Genomic DNA, 11,804 nt, shown 5'->3' on the forward strand with positions numbered 1-11,804 from the left:
GTGTGTGTGTGTGTGTGTCTCTGTGTCTGTGTGTGTTGGTGCGTGTGCGTGTTGTGTGTGTGGAGTGTTTTGTGTGTGGGTGTGTCTGTCTTCTGTGTTTTCAACCTTTTCTTGTTTTTGCAGGTACAACTTTGATTGTTTTGCTTGTAGTCAATGTGTCTCATGTACAGCTGCTTTGTAACAATGAAAATTGTAAAAGCGCTATATAAATAAAGTTGAGTTGAGTTGAGTTGAGTTATCATCGTCTGTTTGCCGGTGTTGTGCCGAAAACACACTCCCTGCCAGATTATGCACCCCCCCTCCCCACAATGGTTAGGGTGAGGACTAGGTGTTAGGGGAGGGTTTAGGATTAGGATTGGGTGTGGGGAGGGGTTAGAATTAGCCAATCGGACAGCGTGTTATTGAAGGGGGTGCATAATCTGGCGGGGAGTGTGTTTTCGGCACAACACCGGCACCGTACATCATATGTACACAGATCGGTGTAGCGGTTCTATGTATGGTGTGTTTGTATTATTTGAAGTGTTCTTTTATGTGCTTGATTTAAGAATAATTACGGGGTTATGTTTCTTTTGTATCTATGTTAGCAACTCGAATGCGACTCTGTTATGAGAAGTGTTTGTTAACTTTTCCGTGTGTTAGAAATAAACACAAAACCACGTACATTTGGTTTATAAGTTTTATTACAATATTTGCCATAAATACAGGACAAAACTTACCCGGTTTAAGACCCATGTTGCAAAGCCTGTACGGTTATCCGTTTGATCTATCTATCAAACCGCGCGGAAAACGCGAGATGCACTGCGTTCTCCTTTTTTTCCAAAGCGCCTGGACTTTGCGCTCTCTTGGCGTCTGTCGTCGCTAAGCAACCATGGACCACGATAGCCGTTGAGACGAGGAGGTATACAAAGGATATATGGATTACATGCACTGAAAATACCTCGCAATAACTCTGCTGTGATCATCTGTGTCTCCATCTTCATTGAGCTTGTTTATATTGGCTCGTTGGTTCTTATCACATGACCTGCGGTGCGCTTGCGCCTTTCTGAAAAGTTGAGATTTTTTTTTATCTCAATGCGGCGCCGACGCTCCTGAAAAAAAGAGCGCGTCTCACCGCATGCGCGTCGCGACCGCGTCTATGGAAAGCCGTTTGGGTCACATTTCGCCATCAACCACACGCCTGGTGTTCAGAAGACGCCTGGTTTTGCGGCGTTTAAGACGTACAGACGCCGCAAAGTACGGCGTTTTGTATGGAAAGCCGTTTGGGTCATATTAGCCATCAACCAGACGCCTGGTGTTCAAAAGACGCCTGGTTTTACGGCGTTTAAGACTTACAGACGCCGTAAAGTACGGCGTTTTGTAGCGCATGCGCTGTAAATCACTGCGTTTTCGCCGTCGAAACGACGTTAATAACGGCGTTTTAAGTGCAATTTGAAACGCCGTTCATTTCGCCGTTTGGACTTCCATAGTACGCCGTAAACGACGGCGTTTCCGTGTAACAATGACGCCGTAAAAAGCGGCGTTTTCTATAATATTCAAATCAGCCCCGCCTTTTCTACACAGTCCAGCCCCTCCAATGAACAGAAAGACCTGTGTAGTAGAATGTCGATCTGAATAACGTTTCCTGTTTTTAACTTTATTGCGAATAATGCTTAGACTTTCATTAGGCTATGTGATATTTCTCCATTGGGCACGTTTTTCCTCCTTTCCGTTTATCATATGTGCACAAACGGCATATTTTTTTAGAGTGTGCACAGTCATGACTCTGTGTACGTTCATGTTTGTAAAATGCATTGACTTCTCTAACGAAGGTGTCAGCCTTGGTAGCGCAGTGGATCGTGTGCGCGGCAGCAGCAAAGTATCGCTTTTAATGACAGGAGTTCGACTCCACGGTCCGACCATCTTCGTTCCATTTGAGTTGGTTTATTGGGTCATGTTTTTAAATGTCGGAACACTACCCTGTTGCTGACAACTGATTAAATGACAAGAAACGCTTATTAACAAGCCAACCGGTGTAAGGCCTTAATGCATGTAACAGCTGCGGGCTATGTCTGCTTACTGTACAGTGGCTGTTAAAAACGATTTCCCATACGAACGCGTTTGTTTTTCTATTTACATATAGACTGTACATGCTGCATGCATTCAGTATAAAACGCTATAAGCTTAGTACGACCAAAAATCTAAAAATGATGGAGAATGTTTAATGAAAATAAAAGCCAATTGATTAGGCTGTTTAATGAACATTTACGGATTCTCAATTACAACGAAACTCGAAATGAAATAAAAAATGTTCACATACAGTCGGCTAACTGTGCAGAACGTATATGGTATATCCAACACAAAAGCACTGGATATTTAGGTTATAATACGCTCCATCCACATCGAACTGAGTTTCTTTATAGAAAAAATACGTGCTTTGTCGAGTAAAATAAATCATATCGAAATGAAAGTTTGTTTCTCAGTCTATTGAGGCAGACTGGCTGTGGGTATAGCCTATGCCATATATACTGCCTTCTTTTAGAGGTTGCTAAGCGATCATGTTTGTTAAAAACATTTTTGTGTTTTTGGGATGGTTATTTTGACGAGGCAGGCGAGGCCGCATTCACTTATCTCAGTTTTAGTTTGGGACTTATGCATAACTGCATTATGTAAGTGATTTTGTTTTTACTTTTACGAATAATAAATAACTCCCTTAACTCTTATTGTCATTACCAAATTATTTATCCTTAATTATGCGTGCGTGAAATCTAAAACTGTTGTTTTTTCAGCAGGGTCATAGGCTATTTAATATTTATGTAGGCTATTATATAATTTATATTAATGTATTAATATCATTAATTTATAAATGATTGCAAAATTAAGATGTTTTTTTTCCCGATGTTTTGTGTCAAACCAAGATTTAGAGAACTTGTTCATGCTTTCATCTCTAGCAGGGTGGATCACTGTATGGACTGCTCACTGGCCCTCCCAAAAAAAGACCATCAGACAGCTGCAGCTCATACAGAGCGCTGCTGCTAGGATTCTGACCCAAAAAATAATGACCCAAAACGGAAATATGACCCAAACGGCTTTCCATAATAGTCGGCGTAATTTACGGCGCATGCGCTACAAAACGCCGTACTTTGCGGCGTCTGTACGTCATAAACGCCGTAAAACCAGGCGTCTTCTGAACACCAGGCGTCTGGTTGATGGCGAAATATGACCTAAACGGCTTTCCATACGTTGCCCCTATTTCCGCGCGTCTACGAATATGCGCGCGGAAAAGACGCGAAATGTGAATCCGGCCTAAATGCGGCCTAAATCTGAACAGCGCGGCCATGTTACGGGTGCTGTGTGACGTCATCGAATGTTCGAAATGATTTGCCTTGACCTGATGCCCTACTCAGTAGTGGAGAATAAAGGTTTTCGCAAGCTTCTCAATGTGGTTGCACCTCGATACCAACTACCATCTCGTTGGCATTTCTCTCGCACAGTTATACCACAACTTTACCAAGATGCAAAAACAAAAGTAAAAGAAGCTCTCTCAAAAACTGAAGGGAAATTTGTGCACTGCACGTCTGACATCTGAACGAGCAAATTTTCCACAAATGCATATCTTTCTCTCACTGGCCACTGGATAGAATGCAAACAGAGTCCACAAGGAATAGATGAACATAAACGTGTGACAGCACTTCTCAAGATGGAGGTTCTTAATGAAGATCACACAGCAGCCAACATTCTACATCACCTCCAGGCCGTTGTGAAACAATGGCAAGATGATGTTGGAGCGAAATTTTCTGTTGAGTATTTTGTCACAGATAATGCCACTAACATGGTTAAGGCAATGGCTGATGGTAACTATGTGCACATTAGGTGTATGGCTCACACCTTACACCTAGTGGTAACAGCTGCTCTAAAAGAGTGCCGGGGAGTGACCAATGTGATATTGATTGCTCGCAAGATCTGCTCGCAAGATCACTGGGTTTGTACACAGATCAAACAAAGCTGTGAACAAACTTCACAAAATCCAGGAAGAGCTTGGCCTTCCCAAGAACACTTAGGTGCATGATGTGTCAACCAGGTGGAATTCCTCCTTCCACATGCTCCAGAGGCTGTTGGAGCAGAGACGACCACTGACTACCATGAGTGCAGAGATGGATCTGGGAGGTGTAATGTCACACCATCAATGGGAACTAGTGCAGGCCATTGTGAAAATACTACAACCATTTGAGGAGGCAACACGCACTGTGTGTGAGGATGTGGCTTCTCTGTCTTCTGTTATCCCTTGTGTGCAGGCTCTCAAGACTGCATTAACAAACTTAAAGGTGGATGCGGATGTACAGGCTCTTCCAGAGGCACTTAAAATGGTGACCACATTGCAGTCTCAGTTGGCTCAGCGCTTCCAGGGTGTCTTTGATGACTCCTCAGGTCATTACTTTAAAGCCACCCTACTGGATCCCCGATTTAAGAGCTTGCCCATGTCACTACTTAGTACATCAGAGTTTGACAGGCTCAAGGCAGATGTGGCTGCAGAGGTGGATGCAGAACTCCAAGCGGATGATGTTTCTGGGGTACCTGAAGCTGCCAGTTCATCCTCAGTTGAGAGTGAGACCAGTGGGCAAAAAAGCCTCTTTTGGGGGCAATGCACAATCTTGCTAAACCAAAAGCCAAATCTGCCTCATCTGGTGCTATGACCTCCCTCAAGATAGTTGAGAGCTACTTAGCTGAGAACAGCACTGAATCACTGACCTCAGATCCTGCAGTGACCTTCTGGTCAAAAATGATGCAGCCACAGCCAGCCCTGGCTCATGTGGCAATGAAATATCTCACCTGCCCCCCAACAAGTGTCTCCTCTGAGAGGATCTTTAGCACAGCAGGAGATATTGTGTCCCCACATCGCTCCAGACTGCTCCCCTCACATGTGGAGGAGCTTGTGTTCACAAAATACAACATGGCGAAATTTAACTGAGAGTATGTTGGCAGAAGATATCTTCCTCCAAGTGAAATATGGTTAAGTTATGGTTAACATAAAACATAAAAAAAATTTAACATTTTTTTAAAAACATAAAAAAAACATAAAAAATAAAAATAAAAGCCTTTGTGTCTGTCTTTTGGCAGACAGTTGACAATAGCAGGGCTGTATCTTTTAGTATTATGTAGAATACAACTTTTGTTCTGCCAGATCTCCCAGTCAGGGGTTGATAAAGTTTAGTTCTTGGAATTCTGTGCATTAGAAAGAAGTTCTTTCAGAAGAAGAACAGTTCTTTGAAGTATTATTTGTTTTTATTCTGTCTGTTCAGCGTCCTCCAACAAGGACGGGTGGTGGTGGGGTTCATAATGTTCACAATGGTATTTTATTAGTTGTTGGTTTAACCATGGATGAGGTAATGGCTGTTATGTTATTTTCTTTTCAATGACGTTCCTTGTTACATGTTCAAAAACATCAACCAATATTGCATATCCATAATTATTATAATGAATATAATTAAAGAATACTTACACTATAACGTAAATTAGAAGTGTAACGCAAAAAACTGGATTTTTAAGCCTATTTTGAATTTTACTCAAATACAAATACAAATACTTCCCCCCCTCAACAAATACAAATACAGATACAAATACCGGCTGCTTTGCACACCCTTAATCATGATGTACCCTTTTAAAACCTTTTAGCAGGTAGGTATATATCATAATGTTATTTACCTTTCTTGCTTACTACAGTTTTATGTTTTAACATAACAATGAACTCATGGTTAAGTGTAATATTGTGCAGTTTGTTTAAAAAAGGTAATAATGAACACACCAGTGTTCGTGACTTTGTGCAATAAATTAAATAATGCACAAACTAGTGTCTACTTTTGTGGTATAAATTAAATAATAAACAAACTAATGTCTACAAAAGCGTGTGCGTGTTGTAAGTGTAATATTGTGCAGGTGCCTGGTGCTCAAACCATGAGGCCCATATAGCCTGTATTATGTCAGAGGAATGCATGAAACCTATAACTAACTAAATGTATCATTTTATATGAGAAAACTCAATACTATAACAGAAAAACCACCATGGGAGCGGTCACCTGCTATGATGCATTTTCAGATTCAGTGACCGTGCTTTATGTGAGCTGGTGTTAACATCAGGACCAAATGATTGTAATGATATAAAATAAAGGAGATTAGACATCACCAGAGTGAATTTATAACGTTATCAAAAGTTTTAAAAAGAATAAAACTTATTCTTTGTAAAATAAGTAACCTTAGTAATAGCCCGAGGAAAAAACAAAAATAAATTTAAAACAAACATAAAAACTGTCATGATAATACAGAATGTAATCGGGTCTTGTCTTTTAAATGAAAGAGCATGTTGTGCACTATTCAGTCGGCGCTTCTGTTTCTCCCGAAGTCTGCTTCACGCATAAGCTACACACACACACACAAGAGCGCGAGGCAACATGACGTTATCGTGGAGTGGGCGGTCATGTATATAGTTAAGAAACTCCCCTTCCGCGCTCGCGATAACGTGTACGTGCACCAGGCACGTTCTCGCGTGAATAATTACGAAACAGCGCCCTCTAGTCAGAGATTTCGGCACAGCACCTGAACTCCCTGAATTCCAGCAGAGCTTTCTGAGTAAACCCAAAGACTATGACGAACTTTATTTCATGAGTCTTGTTGGAATATTCAAAAGATTGTCTCAAAGGAAAAAAGCTGAAGTGCGGATGAAAATAGAGCGAATTCTCTATGAAGCAGAGTTTGAGTGAGTAGTGTTAGTCTGATCGTAGTGTAGTGTCAGTCTGATCGTCTGTGACCGGACAAAATACACCTAATTGTGTTTTTGTAATAGCTCAATGAAGAAATAAAAGATTGTAAAATAGTTTTAATAAATGTGAAAATGTACTCAATTTACTTATTGTTTTTATTTACATGGGCAAGGGCTGATATTTAATATACATCCAACAAACTAAATTAAATTAACAAATTAAATTAATACACATTAAATAATACATAACACAGTGGGGGCAATTACACATCTGATGGAAATCCGCTGCGAATTTCACCTAAAGGTGACAAGTTGGCATCCAACATTCACTGTTGGGTGGTGGCGTGTATTCTTCCACAACTTCTGTGACGTCATACAGGACAACCTTAAGCATGGAGTTACAGTATAAAACGTACATTAAAACTGTATAACGTATAATGATTTAGTCTAATGATTTACTTAAGATCATCAAACTGGTCTATGTCGACTCTGAAATAGGCTTTGAATCTCCGTCCAGGCGGAGCTCTTGGATAAGTTGGTGAAGTTCTCAGTGCTTTCTACTGTATGTGCTCGAACAACGGGAACTGTGGGGTTTTTTGCTTTCTTCATAAATGCATCTAATAGCAGAGCTAATGCCAGGGTGTTTCATTGCCCGAGATCAAAGTCATGCCACTCGGCGGCCATGTTTGCAACGGGCAGATATTTCTAAAACATCAGAAATCGGAGCTAAATAGCATATTTCCGATCGATAATTAAAAAGTTAATTGACGGGGTTGGATTTATTCATGCTCCAATGCGTGCTAGGAGTCTCTGTTGATTGTCAATTGGAAATTTTGTATGTCAGAAATAAATTGAAAGTGGGATCTGTAATAAGTAAAGTGTTTGTGGGGTTGTGGAATTCTCCTCTTGACAGATTTAATGTGTTCATGTTTAGCGAATAACATTTCAAATTTCACTAACAAATTAAGAAAAAGGTTTTCAAACAATGTTCTCAAACATCGCTGGGACATTTTTTGACGTCACCTCAAATGTCAATTATTTACAATTCTTTGATATTTTGTACATTTACACAATATTTGCTCTTTTTATAGAGGTATATAACATACACTGTATGTATTGTTTTGCATATATGACTTGGCTGCTGACGCATCGTGACGTTCACTTGTATTTGCGCAAATTAACAGCCCTAAAACAACATGACCGACACTTTGTTCACGTTCACAGTTTAAACACGTTATTTCAGTTCATGCTGTAGAACTGTTATTTCTATTACTGGTAAACATCTGGGGCTGCCATGCATTTCACAATGTTTTATATACGATCAATAACTGTTCTGCACAGTTTATCTTGGATAGAGCACAACCAACACGAGTCTAAAGTACAAAAGTTTCATAACCCCATATTTAAGAGCAACATCGGACATTCAGAGCTGAAGTGTGGTGAGGAGTCATCTGTAGTGTATAAAGTGATAAAGTGGCAAACAAGATGGCGGTGGTTTTGCAGGTGTTAATGTTACTGCTCTGTGTGCGCAGCTCAGTTTCACAAGATTTACTGACGCCAACGGTAAACATTATTGCTGAGCTAGAGAAACTTAAGAACATGGAGGCAAAGATTCAAAACTTAGAAGAAACGCTGAACAAAGTATTAAGTGAGAATGAAGGTAAGGAGAAAATATTTGATTGAAAATGGGAAACTTTTATAATTGGATTTATTGTATTGGTTGATTTTAACTCCTTCATGCATGAATGAAGCACCTCCGTCAGGATTGGTTTCCTTTGTGTTTTTCTTACTTTTAGGGCATGAAAAACACATATTCTTCACTTTTCCGTTTTCATTTTCAATAAAAAGTTAGTTTGAAAAGTGAAGAGGTGAATGGTTTTGGGATGATTCACTAGTGTCCCTGGTGGTTATAATGTGCAACTATGCCATCAAACCCCATGCAAATGCAAGAAATGGCTTTTTGATAGCTCTCCACTGTTGTGACTGTTGTTAGCCTACTTAATGCTTTAGCTTACGAACCAACAATGACAAATATGTTTACATTCAACATGTAATAATCTTTTCATGTAATAATCTTTTTAACTAACATTAATAAAGAATAATAAATGCTGACAAACTATATCGCCCATTGTTAGGCCATATTAGATAATGCATTAACTATACACAATACTTTACGTGAAGTGTTACTGAAATTACGTATTAATTCATTGGTCCTAAAAACATGTACAACGTGTATTCCAAACAGCTTTGAAAGGTTTAGTACAAGATTCACAAAATAAGCTTGAATCTTTCCAGAAAGAGAAAGAAGGTAACTTTTTTATTTCTTAGTTATTATCTTTAAATGACACAGTTTATAGTTTTTGATGACAAATTCTGTTCATGTTCATAGCTCAAAAGATCGCCTTCTCAGCTGGACTTCTGGCATCTGGATCAGGACACACTGGGCCTGTTGATTACAGGAAAACTCTGGAATATAAGAAAGTCTTCAGTAACATTGGAAATGCCTATGACCCCGATACTGGTAAGCACTGTAATGAGAACGTTATTACAGAAATTATCCTGCTCATATATGTGACCCTGGACAACAAAACCAGTCTTATGGGTCAATTTTTCAAAATTGAGATTTTTACATAATCTGAAAGCTGAATAAATAAACTTTCTATAGATATATGAGTTGTTAGAATAGGACAATATCTGGCTGAGATACAACCGTTTAAAACTCTGGAATCTGAGAGCGCAAAAAAATCAAAATATTGAGAAAATTGCCTTTGATGTTGTTAATCAGGGGCACTGTGGCAGACCATCCACTCACAAAAATAAAGTTTTATATATTTAAGGTAGGAAATTTACAAAATATCTTCATGGAACATGATCTTTACTTAATATCCTAATGATTTTTGGCATAAAAAAATCGATAATTTTGACCCACACAATGTATTTTTGTCTTTTACTAAAAATGTTCCCGTGCTACTTAAGACTGGTTTTGTGATCCAGGGTCACATATGATAATTTCATCATGTGTGTAAATGTAACGTTTGCTTCGCAGTTCTTGAATTCACATAGCTGTACACGTGTTTTCCAGGTGTTTTCACAGCCCCAGTAAAAGGAGTCTATTACTTCAGATTTTATGCTCATTCACACGCTGGAATCAAAATGGCCGTCAGTCTTTTAAAGAACGGTCAGATCCAAGGCTCTGTGTTTTCTTGGATGCCTGTCACCAATGGGAACGCAAGCAATGGTGTTGTTCTTACACTGGAACCTGGTGATCGAGTTTATACACAACTCTGGGAGAATACTTGGGTTTATGATGATGAAGCAAGCTACACCAGTTTCAGTGGTTTTATGATTTTTCCTTTGTGAATGTCTGATATGACATCTGGTAAATCTTGTAGACGGTCTGCTCTGAAGATTAATATATAAACTGGCTTAAACAAGTGCTGTCAATCGATAAAAAAAAAGAACACGTTTTTTTATTACACATTTTTTTCTGTGATTAATTCTACGATTAATTGCACATAACATCAATGTTTTTAAATATACTTTTACATTCTAATAATTTCACATTTAATCTCCAAATGAATGTAATGTAGAAACAACAGATTCCTTTAACAGCATCATTTTATGAATAAAAGCCAACATTCTGATATTAGTACTGCAACTGATGTCTCTATTAAATTGATTATTTTTTTCATTTTTTAACATGAATTATACAGGGTTCCTACGCGTTTTGGAAAAAATATGGATTGATTTTATTTGATTGTTTTCCAAGTCTGGATTAGTATGGAAAAAAGGAAATTGAGTATGGAGAAGATTATGAGTTTCAAGACTATTGCCCTATCCGTTTTTTGAACATATAAAATTAAGAATTTCTGATAATAAATATATTTTTAAGAAGTTGTGCATGTTTTGAGAGCTGACAAAAGATTGGCGCAAGACCAAATCTGCTGGAGGACTGTTTGCTGTGATTGGATGTTAGGCAGCAATAGAGAGCCATTGAGAGAGAGAGAGTTGCGTCAACTCCGTTTTTTTACTGTTTTTTTTCACAGCAATGGCGGTTCATGGAGCATCTCAATAGTTCCCGGAAGTTACTAGTAACTCATGGAGCTGCAGCAAAACAGACCGATTGCTTTCTCCCGCTTTCCAGAGCGCTCGGGAGTTTGCACTCCCAATTTGAACATGCTTGACACGCGTCAACATTTAAATAACGAACCTGACTAAACAGCCGATTGTAATATCCAATAATGCAAACTACAAATGTTGAAATGAGACAAAAACATGACCAGACCTTCACTAGTTCATCCTAAACGGCATGGCTTTGACTTAGGTGCGTTTATAGGTTGTGCTTAGCCTATTGAAACAACAATATTATTTGCACATATTTCAAACGCATCGATAAATGTTTTTTCTCTATAATTCTCTTACTATATTATTAGAAAAAAAAAAAAAAAAAAGTCAAAGGAATAGCGCTTACATTTGTCATTCCAAACCCAAATGCTCTTGATAGATTGATTGTATTTCAATCTGGTAATATTTGTATAAAAATATCAATTGGCCATGTGTTTACTCATCACTGATAGACATAAAAAGACAGACATGGCTTTAGCTATTGTTATCTAATTTGCACTCAATTGTTCTAAAATGCACATATGTAGCTCAAGGACATCTTTTTTTGTTTGGGACAAACTCAGATTTTGGACCTCGGTATTTCTAAATTGAACGTTGTCAAATTTTGAAAGAAGCCAAGTTAATGGAGTTTTGTTCTCTTTTCATGTTCATCGATGAATTATATTTCACCAATCCTTCTGTTGCTGTGGGTTGAAGGTTTACAGTTATTTAAATTGACAAATTATTAACATTGCACTCAATTCCAATTATAAAATGTTGTGCATTGAACATGTCTTGGTTTGGTGATAATTAATTTGTATGAGGTATAGCTAAAACAGTCCACTGATTATTTGGTCAAATTTTATAATAATATACACGTGAACCGTTCGATTTTTAAAACCATCTTTTTATGTTAAATATGGTCTGAAAATCTTCAGGGAAGTCTGTATGTTTGAGTCTGGAAAAGTAT

General features: G+C 38.4%; 1 protein-coding gene across 1 annotated transcript; it reads left to right on the plus strand.

The window, feature by feature from the left end:
- The first annotated feature begins 6,582 nt into the window (after positions 1-6,582).
- LOC130554237 (complement C1q-like protein 3) lies at positions 6,583-10,196 on the plus strand. The gene is made up of 5 exons (XM_057333750.1): positions 6,583-6,727; positions 8,263-8,390; positions 8,976-9,038; positions 9,120-9,251; positions 9,813-10,196. Exons 1-5 carry the CDS (start codon positions 6,633-6,635, stop codon positions 10,088-10,090), a joined length of 696 nt encoding a protein of 231 aa, XP_057189733.1. The 5' UTR covers positions 6,583-6,632; the 3' UTR covers positions 10,091-10,196.
- The last annotated feature ends 1,608 nt before the right edge of the window (positions 10,197-11,804 follow it).

The sequence above is a fragment of the Triplophysa rosa genome, linkage group LG5, assembly GCF_024868665.1.
Source record: "Triplophysa rosa linkage group LG5, Trosa_1v2, whole genome shotgun sequence".
Taxonomy (NCBI): Eukaryota; Metazoa; Chordata; class Actinopteri; order Cypriniformes; family Nemacheilidae; genus Triplophysa; species Triplophysa rosa.

What these genes read in the sequence shown, in the direction of transcription:
- LOC130554237 (XM_057333750.1), top strand. Translation starts at nt 6,633, where the DNA reads ATGAGTCTTGTTGGAATATTCAAAAGATTGTCTCAAAGGAAAAAAGCT. An exon ending in CTCTATGAAGCAGAGTTTGA is followed by an intron (nt 6,728 to 8,262) that starts GTGAGTAGTGTT and finishes CTGTGTGCGCAG; the next exon opens with CTCAGTTTCACAAGATTTAC. An exon ending in TGCCTATGACCCCGATACTG is followed by an intron (nt 9,252 to 9,812) that starts GTAAGCACTGTA and finishes CGTGTTTTCCAG; the next exon opens with GTGTTTTCACAGCCCCAGTA.